Below are 27305 nucleotides of genomic sequence, written 5' to 3'. Positions count from 1 at the left end.
AACTGCGCCTTTAGTGAAGTACACAACTCCACATATGGTCAAGGAGTCTCCGCCCAGTTAACGCCAGACTCCCACCGTCGTCTCCGCCCCGTTTCTGGGGGTTTGGACTGGAAGATAACAGTGAAAACTGGGCAGTGTCTGCACGAAAGCGCCCTCGACGCGCACGCGGCGCACTTTCTGTCTCGAGAGACGACGAGCGCTCGCGCTGAGACTGCGCCTCCTCCTCCTCGGCTCCTCGCGCCGTTCTGTGCTGTGGGCGTCGCTGCGCCGACGGCGGCCGCGTCGCCAAACTTTGGGAACTATGTGCATCTGACAGTTGTTCCGCTCGTGTTCTTCTCGCACGCGCGTCGTGACTGGAGCCGCGTGTGTCGGCGTCGTCGTCCGTCAACATGCAGCGCGATGTGCGGCTGTGACGGACCGTGGACCCGGACTGAAAGCGAGCGAGCGAGCGAGCGAGCGTGCGCGTCGCGCCGCGCCGCGCCTGTGCACGGGCTCCACGGGAAACCGCCGCGCGTAACGCTGGCCGTCCATGGAGAAGTGGCGGAGACGCTGCTCAGCACCAGCCACGCGTAGAGACAGCGAGTGACGGCCGAACCATGAGCCAGGACCACGACGGCATCTCGTTACCGGTGCCGTGCTTCGGCGCGGAAGGCGCCCGCAAACGCAGCGGCCCCTCCGGCATCCCCGCGGCCGGGACCTTCTGGCAGGACTCCATGATGGGCAGCGCGGGGCTCGGGCCCGACGTCGACCGGTGCCCGATGGACGGCGGCGGCCTGCTGTCCACCGGGAAGTGCAAGAGCCGCCCGGTGACGGCGGCGTACGTGGTGAACGGCGAGGCGAGCGTGCAGAGCAACGCGGAGAGCATGGCCCTGCAGTGCCTGAAGGACGCCTGCGACGCCGTGGGCAGCAAGCTGGACGCCGTCAACTTTGGCAAACTCGACTTTGGGGAGACCACGGTCCTGGACCGCTTCTACAACGCAGGTGAGTCCTCGGCTGCAGACACTGGGGACTGAGGGCAGGAAAGTGTAGTGAGTGATGGGTCGTGTAATTAAATAGAGAAGCAGCGTTTGGCTTTTTAGACCAATCCTCTGAAGGCGTTTCATGGGATTTACCTCCCATTATAATGATTAAACTGAGAGCAGGAGCAGTCACCCGTGAAGTGCGTTACTGCGAAAGAATGCGAGCCTCAGGGTTGTGGCGGGGTCAAAGGTCACGTGCTGCGGCCTCACCTGGGCGTCCTGAACGCAGCAGGCCGGGGTTGTTCTGTCGCTCCACAGGTGTGGGCGTGAACACTAGATCCCCTTTTCCACCGCGTGAGTGTCGTGGGTCGAGCGCGAGGCCCGTGTTTCCGCTGGAACCGCAGACGAACACCCGTGACGTGACTCGGAGCACTTTCCCTGCTCCCGCTCCTCCGCCGTGTGCAGCACTTGGCTCCAGAGTCTGCTGGAAATGTTGCGTTGCATAATAAACACAAAGGAGCTCCACGAGGCCTTCGAGGGATTGCGGTCAAATAAAGAGCTGCTGCCGTGAAGGAGCCAGAAACAGCAGCCAGTGTTTGTGCTCCGCTCAGATACTCGGTATCAGTATTTGCTCAGCAGAACCTAAAGTAGTGCTCATTCTGCGACCCAGATGCCTGCAGCTGCAAGTTAAGGGCCAAAAGTCCTTTTAGAGACTAACTGGATAAAGGTTAGGCCTCTTCAAACGTCATGCAGTTACTGTACAAACGCTGGCACCTCAGCAACTTCAATAAATAGTCCACATAGTTTAGGTGAAAAACAAGAGGAGCTCATCAGTGTCACAACAGCCCGAGATGAACTGGGCTGTAAATCTGTCAAATGACCTCAGGGTTGATATGGAATAAAAGAAATCAAATCAGCAGTCGCTGCCTCAAACAACAGCTCTGCTTCAGAAAAAACTCAACATGTTTTAAGACACTTTGGAAAAACAGATGGTTGCCGTATAGTTTTGGTTAAACACGGGTTTGTTCCCGTCAGACCATCGTGTTGTTATTTTTGTGCAGAGACATGCAGTTCAGCTGAAATTCTCAGGAATTTTCCCATAATTCACATGGGGGCAGAGGCGCGTTCCCAGAAACGCGCCGCTGCGTCTGCTCAGACGTGCCCTCGTCCTCTTCCTGAACAACTGTGTGTCAGACAGAAGCCTTTAAAGGCCGGGAACCAGCGGACACGTCCCGCTTTGAACGCGCTGCTTTGTGTGGGAGACGGGAGGGGCCTGTCCTGCCTCTGGGCCGCGACACAGAGGAAACGTGGGGCAAAAAGCCAACTTCAGGCAACAACAATGACGCCACCGCGTTTTCCCCTCGGCGCTTTGACGTCTGAACGCACGCGGCCGAGCGAAGGTCGACCGGTTCGAACGGGAAGGAATGAACGGGGCCGTGTCCCGTTCTTGTCAGATGTGGAGATGAGCTAAAGGCAGCGCTCGTCAGACGTCTCTGCAGCGGCGGAGCGGTTCAGACTTCAGTCATTCAAGCATGACTTCAGAACCGGGCCCACAGAGGCCGTGTGGGACCACGTGGGAGACGCCCTCATAAGAAAGGCTCGTTTTTCACAACGATTTCTCAACAGGAAGTGCATCGTGTGCTGGAAACTGGAAGGCGACATCCTCCGAGTTGTGAAACCCGCGTTCGAGCGCACAGCGTTTGGACTCCGGCAGCCTTTTTCATCCGGCCTGTCGGACCTAAGTGCTCCTCAGAACCGCGGCAGGAAGTGCGGCGGCGGCCGTTGGCGAGGTCCAACGCGGCGGCGGCTCGCGCTCGCTAGGAGACGGGAGCAGCTGCTTCGCTTCGGTTCAGCGGCTTCGCCGTCCGCGGCCCCGTGTTCCAACACACGTGTTTAAACTGGCGCGAGAGCGGCGGATGGTAGGGAGATAATCATCAGCATGTGGCTGACAGTGCACGTACGTGCACAGCGGCGGCTGCAAAGACGGGTTCATGCTTCACAATGAAGGCGCCTGTGCCTGAACGCTGAGCTGTCTGCAGCCGTGATTCCTGAATGTCTGGAAAGCGCTGCTGCATTAAAAGCAGCAGATCGTGATGCTCAGTGATGCTCAGTGATGCTCAGTGGACCCACTGAGGCCTGCTGGGGTTCTGGTGCCGCCCGCTCCAGAGCTGCATAGCTGCTTCACACTGCAGGTCCCACGTGTTCCATCATGTGGGCTTCTCTCATAGACTAAAACATGGCTGTAGTTAATAAACGAGCAGCACTGAGGTTCATTTGTGACTGTGGAGTGTTTCATGGGAGAAGCATTCAGGAAATCAGGAAGTGAACCCAGCGGGCAAGTCGGGGCAGCCGGCGCCGCAGCACGGGTTTCTCCTGGTGTCAGCCATGGATGAATTCAGTGTGTGTGTGTGTGTGTGTGTGTGTGTGTGTGTGTGTGTGTGTGTGTGTGTGTGGGTCCGGTCTGGTCCGGTCCGGTCCACCGGGCCCACAGTGCGGCCTGATTTCCTGCATGGCCTTGTTTTCCAGGGTCGCTCCTTGCTCTAAATAAAGGCTCCACAGCTTCGGGCCGGGCGTCCGCGGCGCTGAAGGAGCATTGTGTGGCATTTCCAGATCCTCCCGTGGGAGGAGAAACGCTCGGCGCACAGACTTGTATGGGCCTTTTCTTCCACTCCTGCAGGCGCTTCATACGTTCTTTGGCCCAGATGTTTCTTTTGAACCTCCGCTTTCTGAGGAGGCTTCAAACGCGTCGCGAGGCTCTGTGGGCTGGTGTGATTTGGGCGTCTCTGACCTTTGAATCCTGCAGGCCTCCGCTTGCTGCCGTGCATTTGCATACACTATGCAAACGGCAGCGTGGGGACGGATCCTGCAGCTCATGCAGCCCCAGCGCTCTTTACAGCTGCAGGCTGAGCAACTGTTTACGTTTCTCCACAGCCCGCTCTCATTAGAATAGAAGTCTTTGTGTCTGAACGCATGCTTCCCATGTGGTGCTGGAGCAGGCGGCCGAAAGAGATTTTTTTGAAATAATCCATACCCTCTTGAAGCGTCTCCAGTGCCATTTAGATCAGCTCCCATTCCAGTATTGAGCAGATCCCCGTCCACTTAGAGCTGGTGGAGGCGCTGTGAAGGATCTATAAAGAGAAGCCAATAAACACCAGAACAATCCCCTGTGAGTGAGTGCATCTCTCCACTCGCTCGCCCATCATCACACATCTCCTCCCTCCCTCCCTCCCTCCCTCTCCTCTCGGAGGCAGCGCTGGGCTGAGGAACCTGTGGCAACCGGCCGAGAGAAATCCAAACACCCGGAGAGAATATTGAATTATTTTCTCTCCTCTGCTTTGGAGCAGTGGGCGAGGGAGTCGCTTTGGTTCTGGTCAGCGGTGGGCGGGCGAGCGCACGTGACGCGAGCCGGTGGCAGCGCGGCGGCGGTGGCGGCGGGGGGCGAGTTCCTCGGCTGCTTCACAGGCGTCCGTCTGCTGTCAGAGCAATCGCAGCGTCCAGAAACACGGCTGCTGAATCAAACCCTGAGTTTGGCCTGCAGGAAATGGAGGCTAAACCCGTCCTTAGCTCAAAGCTGAAACGGGGGCGATACCTATTGTATTGAGATTAGCAAACAAACTGCACGGCTTCAGTTCATTATGCTCAACAAGCAGAGCTCTCTGAGCTGCTGTTCTGTTCTTTGCCAGCTGTGTGACGCCTTCATTATGAGCTGTCGGCTGCTAACCTGCTGCATTCGCTCCACCCGTCTGCATTTCTAGCACGGCCTCATCCCGCTCTGTCTCCAGCTCAGCGGTCTTGCCCTTAACGTCCAGTCTGCATTGAAACCTTGTTGAGTTTAATATTGATGGGCCTCCTGCCGAGCTCATCTTTTATTCAGCAGACGACCTGTGCTGCGTGGCTGTTGGCATCCAGCTGCACCCGGCGTGCATGAAACAAAGGGCCCAGAAGAAGAAACGCGTATACTCGAGCATTGTTGGGGTTTATTGTGAGATGAAGTCGTACGTGCGCACTGTTTATTTTGTGAACTCGGACCAGTCCTACAACACACGCTGTCCTCTCCCAGATTAGCGTGAGCGGCCGTGACGCTGTCATGGCCTGAAACGCGTCAGATATGAATTTAACAAGTGGTTGTTGAGCAGAGGTCGGCCCAGCGGAGGATTAAGCTGTTCTTTCCCTTCGCTCGCTTCCGACGTCACAGTGAACTCTCGCTGGCACTCGCTCAGAGACGCGGCGTCCTCATGCTCATCCACACAACAAAACCCGCTTGATATTCCACATCGCAGCACCGAGCCGGAAATCCCTTCCTTCCTGTCCGACGCCCGCTCGTTTGACGGCTTCCTGCCGGGATTTGCATGATCTGATGATGATGAGAGCGAGTCGGTGCCTGATCGGTGTCGACATCAGCAGAAGGTGTTGGCTCCTTGAATAAAACTGGTTCCACTTGAATTGTGGAAATGGAGGAGGGGGCTCAGATCAGCAGAGATGAGGTTATAAAAGCTGTCTGGAGGTTCTGGAGCTCGACTCATTGCGGGTGAAGCGACTTTGGGCCGGGTCAGATCTGAGCCCTGACGCATGGACACGTCGTGGAGAGGTGGGTTCTGTAGCTGGAGGCAGATGAGAAGCGCAGGGCGCGGCCTTATCTCTGCTCGCCTGTTGTTACTGGAGCGCTGCCACTGGGCCGCCGTGTTTTTGGCTGTTATCAGCGGTGGCGTCGGGGACATCGTGTGCCGCTGCGCCGGGCCTGTGGAGGACCCCAGCGCATTAGGGGGAAACACGATCCGGCCGGTTTCAGCCCAGCGGGCCGAGCCGAGCCGTGCGTTGCTCTGGTGAAGGCGCCGGGCGCTGGCTTCAAGGCTGGGAACGCTCCTCCCCTCCACCAGAAGCTGCAGCTCATGCTTGACTGACACATGGCAGTATTTACACATATTGACCTATTGATCCTCCTCGTACGGTCGATGGAGCCTGTTCACTGACCCTCAGACCCCGTTATGTGTGAAATATACTGAACCAGCTCCCTTGTCATCACCATCACCTGTAACAACATACAGTTTGTAGGAGAGACCCACAAACACGATGTGGTTTAATGTGTCTGTGACCTTTGACCTCAGAGTCTCTGGTTCCCACAACAATAAAAGCGGATGGTGGTGCTAATGGAAAGCAGATATTGGCGACTGTGTTATTAGTCCTGGTTTGTTGCTCCAAACTAACCCATCGCTGCCTCCTCAGACATCGCTGTTGTGGAGATGACGGACGCCTTCCGTCAGCCATCGCTCTTCTACCACCTGGGCGTCAGAGAGAGCTTCAGCATGGCCAACAACATCATCCTTTACTGCGACACTAACTCGGACGCGCTGCAGTCCCTGCAGGTAACATGAACACCAGGCAACCAGATAATGTGACGGGAGGAAGCACAACGCGTTTTAGTCGTGCATGAGGCGACGAGGTCACAGATTTACTGTAGAACAAGTGAAATGAACAGCTGCTGCTGTTGTTGCTGCCGCCGGCTTCCATCTGCGAGATGCACCAGGACACTTGTGGCTTAGCGTCTCTGCTCAACGGCTTCCTGGGGAAAACCCTGTCAATGCACAGAGACACGAAGGTTAGTGAGGGTGCGACGCCGGGCGTCAGAGCGTCTGTGGAGCCGTGGCTCATGGAGCCTGATGCTGAACCTCCTCCTGCTCCAGGACCTGTCACACTAGGGCGCTCTTAAATAGCCTTGTGTTCCAGTAGATGTTTAGGATCTAAACCGTATTAATTGATTTAGAAACATGACCAACAGGTTGAAAAGCAGCATCATTAATGATTTAGACCTTAACACATCTTAATTACATGGTCATCTGAGCTAATACGATATTGATGTTCACTAAAGACGCATCATTTCTTCATTAACAACTTCCTGAGAGAAGCAGGACCTGTTAATCTGCAGTTAAAGGTTCCATAGATCGGATCGTCTTTGATCGTGTGTTTTTTGTTTTGTTTTTTTTTTTCCACGTCTACGTTTGGTGCAAATGTTCTCGCCCGATCTCTAAATGTGTTTCTTTTCTCTCTTTTTCCAGGAGATCATTTGCCAGAAGAACACTGTAAGTACACACCAATCTCCTTTGTTCCCCTTCGCCTTTGCCTTTCACACGTTCACTCACCCATTGCTCACACATCACACTCTGCTGTGTGGTGCAGAGAATATGCTTTCTACAGCACTCAGGCAGCACAGTATGTAACACCTTATGCTTCTCCGCTGTGTTAGAAAGGCTCCTCTTGCAGCCCACATTCATTTAGAGATGTGAAGTGTTTGGTTTGATCTCTTTCACTTTACAGCAGTTTTTTTTCCCCCGCATCGTCGTTATAACAGCTGTTTTCGAGCATTTGAGCGACTGCATGAGGACGCGCTGCATGGAAAAAAGGCTAATTTCAAAAGCTGAAAATCTGACTTGCGTGCAGCATTCAAATGAGGCGCTGCCTTAAAGCGAAGGAAATCCTGTTCCTGCAGACGCATCTTATTGTAGTTCCTAAGAAATGTGAAGTGAAGCACACGGAGTGGAAATAAACCCATTTTTAGTGAAGCCAATCCACATAACAGTGACAAATAAGTCTATTTCTTAGGAAGTTGTTTGTGGATCTGTATTAGATGAGGGATGGACTAACTGGGCTCTTGAAGCAGGATGGGGCTGATTGCTGTGCAGGAGCCAGACAAGGGCTCAGCTCTGCTAAGTGGCTTTTCAGAGTGGAGGGATGCGGCCCTGTGCTGCGTGAAGCCTGCTGATCTCTGACACTGACTTGTACCATGTGAGGAGAGCTCATTATCACGCTCAGTGTGAGAGTGGAGGCTCACTGATCTCCCTTATGTGCTCCCTGCATCTTTGTTCTCTCTCTCCTGCTCGCACAGAGCCACTTCTGTGCACGGCCGCATGTGCTGTTTAATAAGCCTCCGTCCTCATGAAAGGCAGCTTACAGTAAATCGTGTGCAGAGTCGGCGGCGATTCATTGTGTTTGATGCATTCGCCCCGATTAACACTGAATCCGTTTGGTGAACTAGTTTTATTGACATGCACTCACACCACAGAGGCACAGGAGGTGTCAGCTGATGGTGAGCCTCATCTGTGGCTGAGTGCAAACCACCACGCGGACAACGCGACCCAAACCAGCCTGACTCTGTCATGAACCCTCTAAAGGAGCCTTGGCTGTCATGAGTAAACACATGCACATGCTGCTAATGCATTAAACCTCCTCCTGTGAGTGGAGTCCTTTTTACATTGGTGTGGTTCTAACGTAACTTAATCTTCACTTAATGTAGCTGATGTGCTAGTAGAAGGTCTGTGTGTGTGGAGGTCATGGGTAACTGTTAGTCATGACGGCTTCATCGGTGGGTTAATAACTGCTGGAGCACTCATTTTGAATGACATCCAGTGTGTCTCTGAAGGTGAGCGAGTAGGCCTCCTGCTCCAATACAATCCTCCTGCAGCAGCCGATGGAGAGGTGCACTTCTAGCTAGGCTCACAAAAGCCGTGACTCACTCTGAGCCGCTGACTCATTCCCAGTCTCCGTCTCCAGGTTGCCTGCGAGCCTCGTGTATCGCTTGTGCCCACAAACCTGTCACCTGTAGGCGCCCAGCACAGGTTAGCGTCAGCTGACTAGCGGCAGCTGGAGCACGTGACCGCCGCTCATGAATCATACAAACAAAGGGCTAAATATAGCGAGAGGCTTTCAACCTGTGTGGTCCCTCACGGGGAGGGTCTGGTTTTATAATGGTGCTCTGCCACTGCCTCCAGATCTGATGTCAGGATCCACCGGTGCTGCAGGAAGCGTTTATCTGTGGAAGGCTTTCATTGCTTCAGCACTGCACCTTCCTTTCACTTCCTTTTTCTCGCTGGCAGTGACAGCTACAGCGGCTGTGTGTTTTCTCAAAGAGGCTGCCGAGGAAGCGAAGCCATAGAATATTAAAGCTGTCAGGGTGCAGCTGGGTAGCAGCCCAGCCGCCTTCACACGCTCTCAGGTTTTGTTTCACCGACGCATCTGACATTCTGGGAATAGCTCTCCTTGAAAAGACCTCGGCTGTGTCTTGAGGATGTTTCCTCCCTCCCTCCCTCCCTCCCTCCCTCCCTCCGTGCTGTCTGTAAACACCACATGCACATGTCTCTGCCGTGTTTATTTAGAAGTGGTGAGCCGCTGCAACAGAAGCATCAAAGCAACGGTTGGAGCGTCATCTTAATACAATGGATCTGCCTCCAGACAAAACACAGATGTGCAGATCTAGAGCTAAGAAAATAAATAGCTTCAGCAGCCGAAGCTCCGGCGAACACGCGTGTGCATTGCTCCTGAACGCCACGTCTGGAGCGAATAGCGCTCTGCAGGAGGCCTTTGTTTTGTAGCGGCTGCAGGAGCAGGTGGGGCTTGTGGTCGCGACAAAGCGGCTGCTAATGGGGCCGTCGCCACCGCCGCTGCACGTCTCCACACGCAGCTGCTGCCTGTAGAGACGCGCTCGGCGGCCACCGCGCAGGCGTGCACACGCGGCCTGATCGCAGCTGAAGCAATTATTACCCCAAACGGTTTCAAACAGGGGAAACGGAGACTTCCTCCAGGCAATCTGCTTCCTCTCAGCAACACGCGTTACTCCACACTGTCTATAGACTCAGCTGTAAAGACTGCTGCTTGTTTAATTTAGATAAGGGACTTGTAAGGTGTGTTTAGTGGCCTATAAACTCACACTGGCAGTAACAACTAACAACACAAAAACACGTTAAACAAAAGCAAATACAACCACCACACAGCTGCTCATACAGAACTGCAACAAGGGACAGTGGGCGGTTTTCCTTGATCGTTGCATAATGTTATGTAAAGAGAGATTTGTCTCCATCCCTGTCATGTGGAGCCAAGTGTTGATGCTTCATAGCTGTGTCTCACCTGCAGACGTGCTCGGCCAACTACACCTTCATCCCCTACATGGTGACGCCGCACAACAAGGTGTATTGCTGCGAGGGCAGCCTGATGAAGGGCCTGACGCAGCTGATGCAGCCCAGCTTCGAGATGCTGCTGGGGCCCATCTGCATGCCGCTGCTGGACCGCTTCGTGCAGCTGCTCAAGGAGTCGCAGGCCAACTCGCAGTGAGTGAGCGGCGAGGCCTGGGCGCTTTAGGAGAAATCAGGGTTTACCCAGCGTAATGCTAGAATACCAGTAATAATAATGTAATGTGATGTAGCAAAAAAGGCTAAATTAGATGCTAAGTAAGCTAAGTTACGTTACGCTAACATTAGCCGATATTACAATTAGCAAGAGTTTAGCTGCTTCACTCAATTTTGATTGAATTTAGCCACCACTCTTCTTTATTGATGTGAATTATCACACTGGGTTAAGTCTGTAATCAATATTATCAAATACCTAATCATATCCAAAAAGAATAAATGACTGTTAGCTTTAGCATTAGCACGCTATAGCTAGTTGTAATTTCCTGCTTTAACGAGGTGTTTGTGCTGTACTTTTTTTTTTTTTTTTTTTTTTTAATTATGGTCATTATATAAAAACATTTTTATCAGGCTAATTATGGTTAAAGGCTTATTTCTCTGCAATCATAAAAATATCTATAAAGGACATATTTTACCACCACAAACAACAGTTTTGAGGATGAGGAAGCAACAGATTATCTATATAAGGCTGTTCCAGTTCTATGCTGCGTCGTTTATGGGAAATCTCCAGTATTAGTGCAAACTCAGGTAAAGGTTGACTTATAAATGAGGTAGAAGTAAAGAGAATATGATTCAAAGTTAAGTTCCTGCAGAGGAAAAGCTTGCGTCTGTTTATAGCAGCAGAGCGAGCCTTTGTTTCATTGTCCCACTCTTCCTATTTTTACTTGCTGTAATTATTTTTAGGCGGTGCATGCTTCGTCTTTGACTCACGTGGGGATCTACATATTTAAATAATAAACAGCGTTTACTCCACCTCAGTTGCTGTGGAAATGTCTCAGGCTCGGGTGCCAGCAGGCGCTGCAGCTGCCAGTTGGTTTCAGCTCCTCTACAGAAATAGTGACTCAGATGTAACAGGCCCGAGCAGAAAAACGTGCACTTTGATCAAGCTGCTGTCTCCTGGAGACCAGCATCCAGGAAGAGATGCAGCAGATTACGTGACCAGTAAATCAAAGGCTACTTATCATATAGATCAGCTGTTGATCTTACTGAACTCTGATAGATAGAAACCCACAGTCTTAAGTTGGAGATGATTTGATTTTATAGCATTGAACTGTTTTTGATACTGAAGTATCCAAATTTAGGCTCCTTCAACCTACAGGCTTCAACCTTGCCTTTCCACACAGCAATATATTAAAGGCCTATACAGCAACAGGTAAACAAACCTGTCAGACACCTACAGTAAGTGAATAAAGAGAATAAGCCGAGGTATTTGCCCTCTGAGCTTGACACTCCCATAAACACCACATGTGCGTACCAATCTGTCAGCTCAGAGTGGGAGTGGCGAGATTCTGCTTCTAATGAAGCTTTTGCTACTTTTACTGGATGCAGGTCTAATTATAAGAACGCGAGCCAAACGGCGTCTGAGAATGATGTAACAAGTGATGGAATCCAGGAAATGAAATGAATCTCCAATCCTGCTGGAACTGCCCCTGCTGGAGACACTAGCCTGCCTAGAACTGTTTCTTAGATTCTAACTGGACAGACTGTGAATTCACTGCTGCTTCTGGATCAGCAGACGGCTACATACAAATCTTTACTGATTATTGTCTTTTTTTTCCTTTCTCCAGCCAGTATTTCCGTGAGACCATCCTGAACGAGATACGAAAGGCCCGGGAGCTGTACACCGGCATGGAGCTGGCTGCCGAGCTGAGCCGCATCCAGCAGCGGCTCGACAACGTGGAGTGCCTTTCAGTGGACATCGTCATCAACCTGCTGCTGACGTACAGGGACATCCAGGTCCGACTTCAGGATGATGATGTCATTGCTCAGATTTTGTCATGCACAGACTTTCAGACTGTCCCGAAAAAGTTTTGAGGTTAAACTAATGTACTCCTTTAGTTCAAACGGATGTTGAGGGTGTGTGTCGACCTTGACAAACTGGGCTACTGTAAAAACCTACGGTGCAAGTTAGAAAGAGGCTAGTGCCTCAGCATCAGTCTGTCAGCGTTGTCACTCGACAGTGTGCACTTCCTCAAACGGGGGCTATCGCAGACTGCCTGCAGGGAGCTCTAGGCGACGCTTTTGCTCTGCGTTTCATTCTTTAGTCTCCACGATGCAGTGGCACTTAGCGTCCAGATCCTCCCTCCTACCACGGGCAGCGCTTAGCCTCATGAATCATTTATTATGACAACAGGCATTGCATGCTGAATTATTCAATATGCCTCGAGTGTAGCGACGATGTGGGCCAGTACAGTAGCATCAACAAAAATCTGATGAAGGGGCACTCAGGTATTGAAGTGGTGTTTGTACAGTTGGGTCTCAGAGCGAGTGAATTAAAGGGCATCAGACGCTCCCCCTGAGGCCTCAGTACCTTGATGAGTTAGATGAATTGTGCAGAGAGATAACCCATAATGCAGCAGGAGTTAACAGGCGCCTGTTCTTATCTTCATGTTCAGGACTATGACTCGATTGTGAAGCTGGTGGAGACGCTGGAGAAGCTTCCGACCTTCGACCCCGTGGCTCATCCTCATGTAAAGTTCCACTACGCCTTTGCATTGAATAGGTAAGATGTTGAACATGGCAGAAATATCACATGAAAACAGTTTATCTTTGCTCTAACGCACGCCTGTATTTGGTTCTATTTGGTGTTTTTATGAGCATGAACACCAGCGTTCAGGTTCAGGTTCCCATACAGCAGTGAAACTATTAGTTGCAAGTGTGCTCAGCCCAAAGCCAGATGTACAACACAGGAGGTTCTGACTATCTGTTTCGCAGCATCTGCTCGTCTTCCTTCCTTCTGTTGTGATGGTGCAACTGCCGCGAACAGCAACAAAGCATGGTGTTCTTTTAACACGGCAGCAATTGGAAAACGTTTCTGCGGGATGCCGAGATCTGCCTGTTCACGGTTGCTGTCTGGCCCGTTATCAGGATGTGATATTCTGCTGTTCTGGCTCACGGCAGTGCAGAGACGCTTTGAGAGACAGATTCACGCGAAGATGACGGACGCGTGTCCATCTGCTGTGAGATTGTGCCCTCAGGTTCAGAAGAGGAGCGCGAATACAGACACAGCTGTGACAGGTTACTTATTCAGCAAAGCACAATGAGTCACTGCTGCTGTTACGTGTGATTGTTACATGATGTGCTATTTTGGGCAGATTATCATGTGTGGTGCAATTATGTTTGAGGGTTTTTTTTACAGTGTTGTAGGCCGAAGATGGAAGTGGTGGAAGAGCTTTTATTATAGTAGGTGTAACAGAACAACAATGTAGAAACACCCAGAAATACTTATATACAGCCTTAAAACATGTTCAGTGAAGGATCCTCCAGCGCCTCATAAATCTGCTGAGCAGCAGGGAGTTGTCAGACAACATGTGCAACAGGCCCCAGTGGCTCTGGGGCCTGTTGCACATGTCCTGCTCCGAGGTCTGGCTGAGCGATGAGGTAGCTCCTCCAGAAGAGCCATCGGGCTCTGGAGATGAGCAAGGAAGAAATGAAGGTATTCAGGATGAGAGCAGGTCCTGTCTTCCCTCTGGACAGTCTCCATGGTAGTAGCTGTCATCCTATATGTATTATTTAACCTTCTCGCTCTGGAGAGGAGCCACATCGTATGCGTTTATCAGGACTCTTCTTTTTCGTCGCTGTCGCGCATTTTTCCTGCCTGAGACTTAAATTCTGCGCGATAACGCCACGCGTTTATGTCTGGTTTGCATTTTCACACATTCAGTAACTCAAGAAAATCAATTTCAGACCTTGGAAAAAATCACAGTTGGAGTCAAAGAAGTGTTTTGCTGCATAAAACAGCATGAGATGAGGAAAGTGACTTTTCTTGGGTTTTTGCTGAGGTTAATGTGATTTGTAATTCCTGTTGATTACTGTATGACTAATTTAAGTGGTGTCATGAAGTGACTCCTGTTCTTCCTGACATCGCTGTGCGTGCTTTCGTGCGTCACTGCAGGAGGAACCTGCCAGGCGACAGACAGAAGGCCCTGGACACCATGCTTCCCCTGGTGGAGGATGAGGAGGAGCAGGTAGCGTCGGACATCTACTGCCTGGTGGGGCGCATCTATAAAGACATGTTCCTGGAGTCCCACTTCACCGACACGCAGAGCAGAGACAGCGGCATTCTGTGGTGAGAAGAACATGCAGGAGCATGAGACGTTGGGATGTTTGCCTCAGGGCTTTCACTCCAACACCCCAGGGGTCCTGATCAGATCAGGGCCACGCTGGGTGTGGGTAGTCTGCCATGGCCTTGTGTGCCTGCGTGTGATGTCAGCACGGACGTAAGCTCACTTAATAATAACACAAGGCTGTCTGTTGGCATCTTTTCTATTCAGTCTTCGCCCATGAAATATGCTGCTTAGATAATAAGCTCCCATCTGGCTGTTATTTTCAGTTCCATGTCACAACTTGGCAGGCGCCCCTAATAACATTCACTCCCCTTCCCCCAGCAGAACAGATTGCTCATTAAATAAATGAAATTTCTTGTTTAGCGAGGTTCTCACAGTTGCCTTTTGCCATTCTGTGGCCCCCAACTCAATATGGCTGTAATTATTTTTTCCAAGTTGGCATGTCGCTCGAAGCCAAGGGACCACCATACGTTATCGAAGAGTTGCTAGGGGCACGGAGTGACTCACCTCTCGCACAGGAAGTCTTTATTGGAGTCATTTTCTTTGTTTCCTCAGGTTTAAACGGGGGTTTGAGTCTGAACCAACACTACACTCTGGTATCAACTACGCTGTTCTGCTCCTGGCAGCTGGACAGCAGTTTGACACGTCCTTTGAGCTTCGCAAAGTGGGTGAGTGGACGTCAGACGGGATGTCTGTGGCCGAAACATGCTTCTGTTCTACAGAATCCGCTGAGTGACCACTGATCTATCACCAGCATTTAAATATTGAATGTAGCGATGTCGGTGTGCAACGAGCCACAGAGCGTTTGCACTGATCAATAGGTTTTTGCCCAGAAACAGGCTTTTAAGATTTGCTCCCAATCCTAACATGCACATAAGCTCATGGGGCTCAGCCTCCACCCTCCTGCACCCTGAGAACCCCCGTATGCCTGCACATATTGCTGGGTTCTGCAGCAGGATGTGGCATGTCTTGCTGCAGCTTTTCCTCAGCAAAACTATCTCTAACACAATCAAACAAACAACTTGTTGCAGTAGATGCCTTTTCATATCCGTGCTCTTTTTTAGGAGTGAAGCTCAGCAGTCTTCTGGGAAAGAAAGGCAGCCTGGACAAGCTGCAGAGCTACTGGGATGTGGGCTTCTTCTTGGGCGCCAGCATCTTGGCCAGTGACAAAACCAGAGTCATCCAGGCCTCTGAGAAACTCTTCAAGCTCAAAGCGCCCATCTGGTGAGAAGTCGCATAAGCCTGCCTTGGATTAGTTTTCTGAAAAACACATTTTAGTCCACATCAATCACCAAGTGTGTTTGTGTTACTGTGATCTGAAGTGTGCTCAGCTTTCCCTTGAAAACACAGCGGCCATCTGTGGCCATTGTTTGAGCATTTGGTGCATTTCTCATGGAGACCGGGAAATATCACGAGGAACTCTTTTTGCTCATTTGAGCAGCACGTCCCTCTTTAACATGGCTTAAAAGCCTGGAGTTGTGAGAGTTTAAACGTGTTACAATGCAAATAATATGTATTACAAACTTTCTACACTGTTGTTCAGTGCATAGAGACAAACATGGAAACGCTACCCAGCATGGAAATCATGACCCATTGTTTGTTTGTTTCTGTGGAATTGGGTTGTGCAGGTTCCAGTTATCGTGTTTCCATCATCAGCCTGTTTCTACATGTTTCTGGTATTTGGTTACATTGTTTTATCTGTTCGGTGTCTCTGCTTGGTTTCAGGTATCTGTGCTCATTGGTGGAAACCATCTTGATCTACCAGCACTTCACCAAGTCCAGTGTGGAGCCGCCATCTCCCCGACAGGAGCTGTTGGACTTCTGGATGGACTTTCTGGTGGAGGCAACCAAGACGGACGTCTCCTCTGTACGATTTCCTGTAAGTAACTCAGACCACCTCCAAATGAGGCGGCAGAATCCTGGCTGAGACATGAGTATGCAGGAACAATCTGAACTGTCAATAAATGTGTTTTACAGGTGTTGATACTGGAGCCCACTAAAGTGTACCAGCCTTCGTATCTGTCCATAAACAAAGACGTGGAGGACAACACCGTGTCCATCTGGCATGTGGCGCCTGATGACAAGGTGGGCACGCACCTGCAGGATGAGCCCCTAAATCACACATCCAGCAAACTCTCAGCCTCACAGCTAGAAGCTACAGTGGACTGATGCTGTTTGATCTGTTCTGCAGAACAAGGGGATCCATGAGTGGAACTTCAGCGCCACTTCAGTACGAGGGGTCAGGTCAGTGGCTTCATGACGTTACCCCTGTCTCCAGCGGGTCATCACTTCGAATGTATCATCAGATGTAGAAGATGCTCATCAGAGGCATCATGGTGTTTGAGGAGGACACACTACTTAGCAACAAGCATTGTGATATCGTGTAAATATGGAGTGCAGCGCTGTCACGTCACCTCTGACAGCTGCAGCCGGCATCGGAGCGCTTCCTCCACAGCGCCGGGACTTTCCCCTTTCCTCGTCCCTTGGAGGAATCCAGTGTCAGATCAGAGAGGTGGAGGGCTGTGCTCGCGTGTTGCTAGGGAACCACTCGTTCTGCGTGCCCACTCAGGCTGCCGACAGGCAGCAGGACACAATAGCAGCGCTGCGATCTGCAGTAGGACCACGTGCACAGAACTGTTCTCGCTCAGCACCGAGACCTGGACGCGCTTCATCCCCGTAGGGGGACGTTTCAGTGTAGAGTCTAATGATGCTGCTGCCTGTGGAGCGTGTGTGGACAGCGTGGCCTTGCACACACAGTGACAGACGTTTTATTCACGAGTCCAGTGGAAGCCTTTGTTCATTCTACTTCACCTCCAACTGTTCCTCAACCGTTTCTCCACAGCATCTCCAAGTTTGACGAGCGCAGCGCTTTCCTCTACGTCCTTCACAACGCAGAGGACTTTCAGATCTACTTCTGTACAGAGATGCACTGTAAAAGGTTGGTGTGCATCACGTTAATGATTTCTGCTGTGAATATTATAAGTTAACGCAATGATATGAATTCAGATTGTTTGGTTTTAGGAGCCAGTAATCGGACATTGGCTGAAGTTTGACTTTTGTGAAATCTCTGCCATGTGTTGCTCCCTTGCATAGTTAGACCGAGCCCTGCTCTAGTTCAGGCGCTTCTGTCAGCTCAACACTTAGGTGGGAAATATCTCACCCCCCTGTCATCACGAACACACCTTGTTTAATTTCCAAACCATCGTGTTCTCCGCTAGCGGCTCGGCGAAGTTCTGTGAGTGCGCAGACTTGTGACTCTCACATCAGAGGCTCCGGAGCACTTCCAGTTCCCATTATCCGGAGTGTGAGAGCCAGTGAGTCATGCCTGCTGTTGTTGTGATGCTGCTCTTCTTTATATACAGAGAAAAAGAGTGAGAGTGACATGGGAGAGGTGAGAAGGAAGGAAAGGAGAAACAGACGAAAGGCAGTAGAAGCAGAAAGAGGAACAGATCCCATATGCTTGATCTGAGCATATGCATGATGGGCATGTGATGCATTGAACACCTGCAGGCATGACGAGGCGTTGCACAGCTTGTGTGCAGTGACTGTGGTAAAAGTCTTATATGTATGGACGTGTGTGGGAAGTGTGCATGTAAACATACTGTAACCCCCACACACCGTTACTCAGTCACAATATGTGTTAAGTGGAGCTCAGACAACGACTTGTGACATGGCTTCATTCTGGATGAAAGGAGCTGTGCAGCACACGGACAAGGTGAAAACACGATAAACCTGCACATTACAGACGTTGCCTTTATTTTGGCAGATTCTGCGATCTGGTCAACAGCATAACAGAGGAGACGTGGAAAAGTCCAGAGGAGGGAGACTGTGACGCTGATACCTTAGAGGTGAGTTCCCTCTCATGGAAAAGCTGCTTCATTTGCTGCCTCTAGTGTTGATTCTACTCATGCTCATACTTTCATATCAAAAAGTCTTTATTTCATGCATGGGTTCAAGGAACCAGTTGCTTCTGACATCCTGTTGTTTTCTGCGGTGTACTTCGCCTGTTTTTAAAATGTCACAGGAAACTGATATTTGGTGTTTCACTCAAAAGACAGACGGAAGGAAAAAGTTAACTTTGGATGAATTCTTCTGACGATCTTAATTTGTACCCGCAGACACATCAGCGTTCAGCAGTGTAGAAATCTGATAAAACAAAGTGTGTGTCGGGGTTTTGTTGAATCCATTGCAATTAGCATCCAAACAACGGCATCGCAGCCCTAATGCAGCAGCCGCGCCGCCGCCCGCTGAGACGAGCGCTGGATTCTGCTCGTGTGCTTTGTGTTGTGACACCTGCTGCTGCGTTCACCTGCCTCAGGAGCAGAATAGCTAATTATCCCAAGCGCCGCTGCGCCCGCGTTGACTCGACGTGACGCGGCTCGAATGTCAACAGGTTTCTGTCAGAGCTGGTTTCATGTGGGTGCTGTCCCAACGTGACTCACGGAGCTGCGTTTACCGTCAGCTGCTTTTCCTCCAGTCACGGTTTCCTCTAAGTAGGTTAATCACACTGTTTAGAGGCAGAAAACATATTGGCCTTTTATATATCTCACTAACATCTTGTTGAAATAGTTTATTACTAGATTCTTGTATAAGAGCTAAATCCCGAGCATTTAACTTTAAGCTTCAGTCTTTAAATCCCTGTTTCCTCCCACAGTACGACTACGAGTACGATGAGCACGGGGAGAGGGTGGTTCTGGGAAAAGGCACGTTTGGAGTGGTTTACGCAGGACGAGACCTCAGCAACCAGGTGCGACTGGCCATCAAGGAAATACCAGAGAGAGACAGCAGGTAAAGGAGTCAAACACACCACTGTGACTCACCCTCAGGACGCTGGGTTCGTTCCGCTTCCTAGACAGATGTGACTCTCCTATAGGTCACACTGTATTTGAGTTTATGGCAGAGACAAAAGTCCTTTTTCATTCAGTTCCCGTCTTTTGTGTTTGTCCTGACTCACTAGTTGCTCTGCACACAAACCGTCCCTGCACTCATTCACTTTATTTCCTTTCATCCTGAGTAGATGAAAGGAAATAAAATAAAAGGAGCTCCGTGCCGAGATGAGCTGAAGATAATGACTGTGCTACCTTCAATTTAAGCCAAAGCCTAAACTATAATAATAAAAACTAATTGTGTTCAGACGTCTAAAGTGCTGTTACTCTGCTGTGAAACCTCACGAACTGAATCACGTCTCGGTTCTGAACCGCAGAGTGATTTGTTCTAACCCTGGTGGATCTTGTAATTTCAGTTTTAGATCTTGCTCTGTCCCACTGCAATTAGTTTTATTCATGCAGCATAATGAGTTCATAATGATATGGCATGAATGAAACGAATAACACAGCCCCTCAGGTATTAGTCACTTTCATATTACAGTAATTAAGAAAGCCACGCGTTTTCTGATCTGCCAGAAATTGATTTAAAAGAAGAATTGAAAGGATGAGCTTCACTCAGAAACTTTCAGAGGCTGCAGAAGTCACATTTCCACACCAGATATTTCATAATGCACGGTGCTGATTGCCACGGAATCGCTCAGCAGCGCCGTGCAAAAGATTAAATTACAGGGGTCTGAGCTGTTAATGCCTCATCTTGTTCTGCACCAGTGTTGAGCCTCATTAAATAATGCAAAGTGCTGATTTGCTCCAGCTGAGAGTGTGAAGCGCAGATCAGCAGCGTCCCTGGTGATTTGTGGCTCTCACTGGGCTGGAACCACTTGAGGCCATCCATGAAAGCGGCCTGCGCTGCTTTCCGCCTGTCTCCCCATTGTTCCACCTACTCATCTCAGATTGCAAGACGCTCCCAGGCTGGCTGATTCTGCTGCCACACTTCTTTCCACTAATCACATCAGAAAGTCAGCGGGGCGCTCGGCTGCAAAGAATGTGGAGAATTTGCGTGAATAATTCGGAGGTGGACTGACATCTCCAGCGAGAGCGTGGAGGCGCTGATTGTGAATGGTAAAAGCTGGCAGGCGCGGTTTCAGGTCAGAGGTCAGGTTTGGTCTCAGCAGCCAGGCTCTGGTGTCGTCTTGGTTTTGTTCACACAGTGTTATGACGTTTGCTCTGTCTGTTGCACAGTTTAACAAGGTGCTTTTGATGCAGATACTCTCAGCCTCTCCACGAGGAGATCGCTCTCCACAAGCACCTCAAGCACAAGAACATCGTCCAGTATCTGGGCTCCATCAGCGAGAACGGCTTCATCAAGATCTTCATGGAGCAGGTGCCCGGAGGTGAGTCAGGACACACTGCGCTCCGACGGGTCAGCCCGGACCGAGCCTGCTGACGGTGGCTCTCATCCCTATGCTGTTCAGGGAGTCTGTCTGCACTGCTGAGGTCCAAATGGGGCCCTCTGAAAAACAACGAGCCCACGATCGGCTTCTACACCCGACAAATCCTGGAGGGGCTGAAGTACCTGCACGACAACCAGATAGCACACAGAGATATCAAGGTGACTATTCATCAGCTTCCTGATGTAACTGTGTTCAGTGCAGGGGGAAACCATCTACAGGTGAACCCGACCTGGACTCTGGGGGGGGTCTATGACAGGAACACAGCGGATCCAATGAAGAGATTAGTAACTTCACACTGTGTGTTTTCTTACAGGGCGACAACGTTCTCATCAACACCTACAGCGGCATCCTGAAGATATCCGACTTCGGCACGTCTAAGAGGTTGGCTGGGATCAACCCCTGCACCGAGACCTTCACAGGTTCGCTCACACCCACGAGCGCTTGCATTTGGACGACAGGCTGAACTTTGCTCAGCGGTGGCTGAGTAATGAGCGTGACCCCACACAGATAACACGCGCCTTTGGCTGTCAGAGCTGTAATCCAGCCTCAGCTCCACTAAGAGCTACTGAGAGCTGAGAATAGGCGGCGGCGGCTATTCAGAGACACGTTGGCTTGGCCTGAGTCTGTGGTGAGGAGGCTGATCGTGTGTCTGCGGCCCAGTTTGACCTCATTGAGGCAGACGGGGACTTACCCTGCTCTTTCAGGAAACGGGGCTACTGCTTTTTATAGCCCAGCCTTGCTATAAACGTCTCCCTGCCCGCTTTTAGCGCAGGACATGAGCCGCTGAAGGCTATTATTAGAACAGAAGAGTCCTTTGAGTGCGTGGCTGAAAACCTCACTTTGGCCTGAGCTGCCAGGGCATAAATCCCGTTAAAGCTTTTGTAACCTGATTGGTCCTTTTGAGAGAATTGTGTCAGCACCTCAGCACAGCTATTTTTAGCATTTACATGAGTTTCTTTCACACGCTGTTGACGTCACTTTCACCTAATAAAGACTGGAACACTGTGACCTTGTTTTGGAAATTGCACTGGGCTGGTGAGAAGATGGTGCCTGGCCACTGAGCATCTACCCATCATCCTTTGCTTCTAGGAACTCTGCAGTACATGGCTCCTGAGATCATAGACAAGGGTCCTCGAGGCTACGGCAAACCAGCCGACATCTGGTCCCTGGGCTGCACCATCATAGAGATGGCCACTGGGAAGCCCCCCTTCTATGAACTGGGAGAACCGCAAGCCGCCATGTTCAAGGTGAGACACACTGTACAAACCTGATCAGCTAAGCTCACACACTGCAGCCCCTGAACTAAACCATTGTAAAGGAGCAAACAGAGGTCAGCATCTGCTCTAATCACTTCTTTTCTATGGATTCTGACATCAGGCACCTGCATTGTGTAACCACCTGCCTGGAGAAACGCCAGAATTCCTTTGTTTGAACACAAACAACCACGCCAGCACGTCCCCAGTTTCTGTTTGCGCGCGTCTTTGTTTAAAATGTATACGTACGGAGTTCACACTGCGTGTTTGCTTTGGACACAGTCGTACTGTCTTGGTTTCCACACACGGAGGTCCCACTAACGCGCTAGTTTCCATATGATGTCATGTAGTTAGACGGCTGTGGGTGTGTGCTGCTGGGCTGATGAGTCCGGAGCAGACACACGAGGATCCTGGTATTTCCTGCACGGATACCACAGAATTCACGGAACTGCGCGTTGGAGGATGTTGTGTCTGCCGTCGTCTGCTCCTCACTCATCCCTGTGGAATTTCTCCAGGGAGGGGCAGCTCCTTGCTAATCTTAAGTCAACATACCGCAACAGGAATTTCTAGTGTTTTTATTGTCCTGAGAGTCTTTCACTGGAACTTTGAACATCATAGCTCTCAGCTGCTGCTCCAGCGAACACGTGGCCTGAAGCCCAGTCTGAGGCTTCACTGCGTGAGCGCCGGCTTCATGCTTGAGTTGCGCTGCTCCTGTCTGAACTGGTTGTGTTCTCCATCCTCAGGTGGGCATGTTTAAGATCCACCCAGAGATCCCAGAGTCCATGTCTGCGGAGGCCAAGGCCTTCATCCTGCGCTGCTTTGAGCCCGACCCCGACCACCGAGCCACGGCCCTCGACCTGCTCACGGACGAGTTCCTCACGGTCACCAGCCGCAAGAAGAAGAGCAAGAGCAGCTTCACAGGTTCAAGACTTGTTGCTAGGCGTCGTAGGGTCCTCACATATGGAGTAGATTGCTATTCTATTACAAAGGTCGAACAGTAGAAACACAGAAACCAGAAAATCTGCTCTAAATCGGACACAAAGCGCCTCTGGCCCGGCCTCCGGCGCCCTGACGTCCGTTTGAAAAACATGTTGACGTTCTGTGAAAGACTGGAAACAGAAATCCTGGCTTTGTCCATAAGTAACCGAATCCACCTCGCAGCACAACAAAGGGCTGTTTAACGTGTCACGTCTCGCCTCCGTACGCGGAGCCACAGCGGCGTTTTAGAGCAGGAAGCAGTCGTCCACGTGGACGAGCAGCTCTGCAGGCTGCACTTTGGCTGCTGTGAGCGTCCTCCTTGTGCCTACACATTGTCTGAACACACCCTTAATCTTTATTGTCTGCTCGCTTTCCACCCTCCAACCACAGTACCTGCATAAAATAATAGGAGCGGCTCAAATGCTTGGAAATGTTATTCTCCAGTGTTTCATAGAAATCCTGCTGACGCGCGTTTCGTGCTTCCTCCACAGCTTTGACGCCGGGATCAGGTGAGTCCACGTCTTCTGAACCTTCTCTGGAGCTGGATTTCAGCCCACGGAGCGTCTGTGCTTCGCTCACAGTCTGTCGCTCTCCTTTTTCTCCTGCCAGTGGATTCGTAGCGTGCAGGAGACGAGACGCTGCTCCTCCTAATGCTTGAATGGCTTAATCCTTGTTTCACATTTTAAATGCTGCTGTCACATTCAGGACAACAATCAGAGTCTTTAATGCAAATGAATCTGATTTTCCAGCTATTTCACCCATTTGCTGTTCTTCCAAAGCCCTTTTCTCCTATTAAAGAACGGCACTTTGTTTCTCCCACTCTCATTCTCTGGGCCGCGTCGTGATTCGTGCGTCCTCCACCTTTTCAGAGTATCTCCGCAGCATCTCCCTGCCCGTGCCGGTGGTCGTGGAGGACACCAGCAGCAGCAGCGAGTACGGCTCCGTCTCCCCCGACAACGACCTCAACACCAACCCCTTCATCTTCAAGCCCAGCGTCAAGTGCTACAGCGAGAGGGACGTGAAGGGGCCCAGGTCTCTGTTCCTCAGGTAAAGGGGGGCTCACGCCTGTAATGTTGCTGAAAGCCGTCGGCATTTTCCTTTGGTTACCTGTAACCAGCATGCTGTTCTTTCGCCTGCTCAGCATTCCTGTGGAGAATTTCGAGGACCACAGCGCCCCCCCGTCTCCTGATGAGAAGGACTCCGGCTTCTTTATGCTGCGGAAGGACAGCGAGAGGCGAGCCACGCTGCACCGCGTCCTGACAGAGGACCAGGACAAGGTGGTGTCCAACCTGACGGAGGCGCTGAACCAGGTGGGTGGGAACATGAAGGCCCGTGGACCCGACCCGGCTGTTTGCATCCTAACCCGCCTCGTGTCCAGGGCTCTGAGGAAATAAGGCTCACGCCGCAGCACATCTCCACCCTCGTGGTCAGTCTGGCCGACTTCGTTCGCATGGCGGACAGGAAGATCATCGCCAACACGCTGTCGCAGCTCAAGCTGGAGCTGGACTTCGACAGCACGGCCATCAGCCAGCTGCAGGTTGTGCTGTTTGGCTTTCAGGATGCTGTGAGTATAAGAAACGGGTTCACAGAAACATCAGGGGAGAAATTTAAACTCATAAGAATTTAGTTTAGTCAGCAATAATAAAATAAGCCGCTCATGTTGCTCTCCAGCACCCATTTGGCGACTGATGCTCTTTTACTGCAGCCGCTGCATCAGCCACAGGCTCTGAACCCTCCAGTGTAATTGTGCTCTTAGAGACGTGCAGGCGGATGCCATGTAGCTGCTCCCCCTGCACAGAAACACAGCCAGCTGCGAAATAAAAGGCAAATCATCTGTCGTCAGTAACTGTAATGCAAAAAAGGCTTATTTGCCCCTGAAATGCAGATGAAATGACAACAGAACTGTGGCTGTGTCCATATTTGGATCTTACATAATCCCACAAGAAGCTGAAGCGCCGATGCCTCCTGTTGGTCATTAGTGCAAAGAATGTAGAGCAGAGGGAGGAGGCCAGTGGTGGGAGAGGCACATTTACATGAGTGTGTGTGATCTGAACATCACTATAGTTAATATGGTTCAATGTAATACAGTTATTTGCACAATCATTCATTCGGAGGATTGAACTCTTCAGGTGAACAAGGTGCTGCGAAACCACAACATTAAGCCTCACTGGATGTTTGCTCTGGACAACATCATCCGCAAAGCTGTGCAGACGGCGATCACCATCCTGGTTCCAGGTGACGCCCGTTCATCGAGTCACTGCTCAGACACATTCATTTAGCGGCCGCGTGGAACCCGCTGCTCATGCTCGTTCTCTGTGCTCAGAGCTGAGGCCTCACTTCAGCCTGGCGTCCGAGAGCGACGCCGCCGACCAGGAGGACGTGGACGACGTGGAGCCGGAGCGAGACTCCGCCCACCAGAGCCGGGCGCCGGTGGCCGCCACGCACGACGACACCGTGGCCACGTCGGGCGTGAGCACGCTCAGCTCCACCGTGTCCGAGTCCCACGGCGCGCAGCGCTCGGTCAGCGTGGAGCTGAGCAGGATGAAGCTGGAGAGCAGCAGGTAGGCGTGAACCGAACCGGGCCGAACCGGGCCGCGCCCCCGCCGGCTGTGACCGACGCTGCTCCCTGTTCCCTCCAGGCTCCTGGAGCAGCTGCTGGAGAAGGAGCGCGAGTACCAGGCCATTCTGCAGCAAGTGCTGGAGGAGAGGGAGCAGGAGATCCGACTACTGAGGCTGCGAGCCGAGCCCGCAGGTCGGCAGACGGGACTCGCCGCAGCCTTTGGGCGGCGCTTTAGCTGCCGCTCCGCCGCTCACTGTGACTGTTGTCTGTGCAGACGCCCCCTCGCGCTCCCCGGAAACGCAGACGAGTCGACCTGAGAGGCACGAGGACTCGGAGCTGAGCCGCTGGCTGAGGCTTTACGGGGCGGATCAGGACTCCATCGACAGAGTGAGTCCCTCCTGCTGCTCCGCAAATGACCATTTCTAGGAAGGAGGGAGACATTGTGTTTTCATCTGATCCGTTTTGTCCCTTAGATCCAGAATGAGGACTATTCACTGAACGACCTCCTCCACCATGTGACAAGAGACGACCTGAAGAGTTTAAGACTAAGGTAGCGCATCGGCGGTTTTAAGCTACACAGTAGGAGTCACAGTAGGAGTCTCAGTAGGCTGCAAACCTGCGTAACGTTCTGTTCCTGCACTTATGGTTCTGTGGTGGATGTTGTGTCCTCACAAACGCATGGACAGGATTTGGTTCCCTCAAGTGGCTGCTTTAAATAATGCATGAAGCAGGTTTTCCCTGCGTAGGAAGTGCTTCAGTGTCTTCACATGCAGAGATTGACGCGTTAACGCCTGTGTCCTTGTGTCCGTCAGAGGAGGCGTCCTGTGCAGACTGTGGAAGGCCATCACAGACCACAGGCACAAACCCACCTGAGGCCTTCGGCGCCGCCCTCGTTCCCTCGTGTTCAAAGGCTGAGTCTGTCAGAGGCGCCTGTGCTGCTCTGTGGCTCAGCAGCTTCAGGACGTCCTCCTCCGCTCTTGTCTGAGCATTGGGAGGATTTTAGACATGAGGTGGATGTTACAGCAACAATTACTGAGAAGTGCCACTAGTTTTGAGCATGTCTGACGGACATGACGCATTTTTTGTTACAGGTGTTTGGTGAGAAAATCTCTAGATTCTTGAAAACTGTTGAAATGTTTCCTCTCGTCTTTACAGGATGTTTACAAAACTGGAGAATGACTGTTTTCTAACACAAGCCTGAGATACAAAATACTACGCTGAACATCATCTGTGCTAAAGTTTTTAGCTTATCACTACTTTTATTTAAATGTGTTTTTAATTTAATTGTAATTCTAACCTGAAGGATGTCAGTGCAGTTATTTTATTTTTGAAGTTTAGTTTTATCTTCACTGAAACATATTTAAACTGACGATGCTTTTGTCATATTTCCTTTTATATAACAAATCTACATTTTTATTTTCCAGAATCATGTAAATATCATCTTACAGAAATATGTGAATGAATTTTATGTACTTTAAAGACCAACATAGTTTAACGTCCATGTGAACGGGACTGAGTCTATATTGATAATCATAGGAAAATATTAGTTATCATCACTGCATTAGACCATCTGCTGTTTGTTTTACACTGACAATGTGTTTTGTGCAGATATGATCATCGTGATCACTCACATGTTTAATGCAAAATTTGTTTGCATTTCAGATTTTCATTACGAGTGTTTTTTATTTCAAACCAAACTGAATGAGGAAATAATCATAAGCGGTGTGTCCATTTTTTTTAAATCATGTCTGAAATTAAAAAAATGTCATATTGTTAAATAAATTTTTCATCTTGAAACCGTCAGAGATCCGTCCTCTTAAGTCTAACGTCAGTGATTGAACAAATGAATGGAGACGACGTCCCATTGTGGACATTAGTTTGATTCTGGGTAATTTCTGTTTGACTTCTCTGTATTTTATATTTTTGGCTTAAATTTCAATCTATTTTATGCCCTTCCTGTGTCTTTGGGGTCTTTTTGACCATAACAGACTTCGTAGTCGTTAGTTGCAGGTGGTCACGTGGTAAATGTTTCTAGTTG

At 50.6% G+C, this 27305-nt stretch overlaps 1 protein-coding gene across 2 annotated transcripts; it reads left to right on the top strand.

Moving 5' to 3' along the window:
• Positions 1-116: 116 nt before the first annotated feature.
• On the top strand, positions 117-27070 carry map3k5 (mitogen-activated protein kinase kinase kinase 5). Of its 2 annotated transcripts, XR_003784762.3 has the most exons (31): positions 117-981; positions 6183-6322; positions 7013-7036; positions 9861-10054; positions 11701-11869; positions 12529-12635; positions 14028-14201; positions 14755-14867; positions 15264-15423; positions 15925-16078; positions 16177-16284; positions 16391-16443; positions 17042-17137; positions 17966-18047; positions 18854-18987; positions 20289-20416; positions 20498-20634; positions 20790-20895; positions 21566-21723; positions 22473-22650; positions 23199-23216; positions 23577-23754; positions 23849-24017; positions 24086-24271; positions 24837-24942; positions 25031-25268; positions 25347-25459; positions 25542-25654; positions 25741-25817; positions 26080-26277; positions 26423-27070. XR_003784762.3 is itself a non-coding variant. In XM_029142008.3 (30 exons), the coding sequence occupies exons 1-30, from the start codon at positions 597-599 to the stop codon at positions 26138-26140; spliced, it is 4059 nt and encodes a 1352-aa protein (XP_028997841.1). In that variant the 5' UTR covers positions 117-596; the 3' UTR covers positions 26141-27070. The 2 variants fall into 2 exon arrangements, 1 of the variants encoding a protein (XP_028997841.1); XM_029142008.3 differs by having other exon boundaries at positions 26080-27070.
• Positions 27071-27305: the final 235 nt, after the last annotated feature.

This window comes from Betta splendens, chromosome 24, assembly GCF_900634795.4.
Source record: "Betta splendens chromosome 24, fBetSpl5.4, whole genome shotgun sequence".
Lineage (NCBI taxonomy): Eukaryota > Metazoa > Chordata > Actinopteri > Anabantiformes > Osphronemidae > Betta > Betta splendens.
Note: the sequence above shows the minus strand (reverse complement) of the source record. Positions and strands in the feature narration are given on the sequence as shown.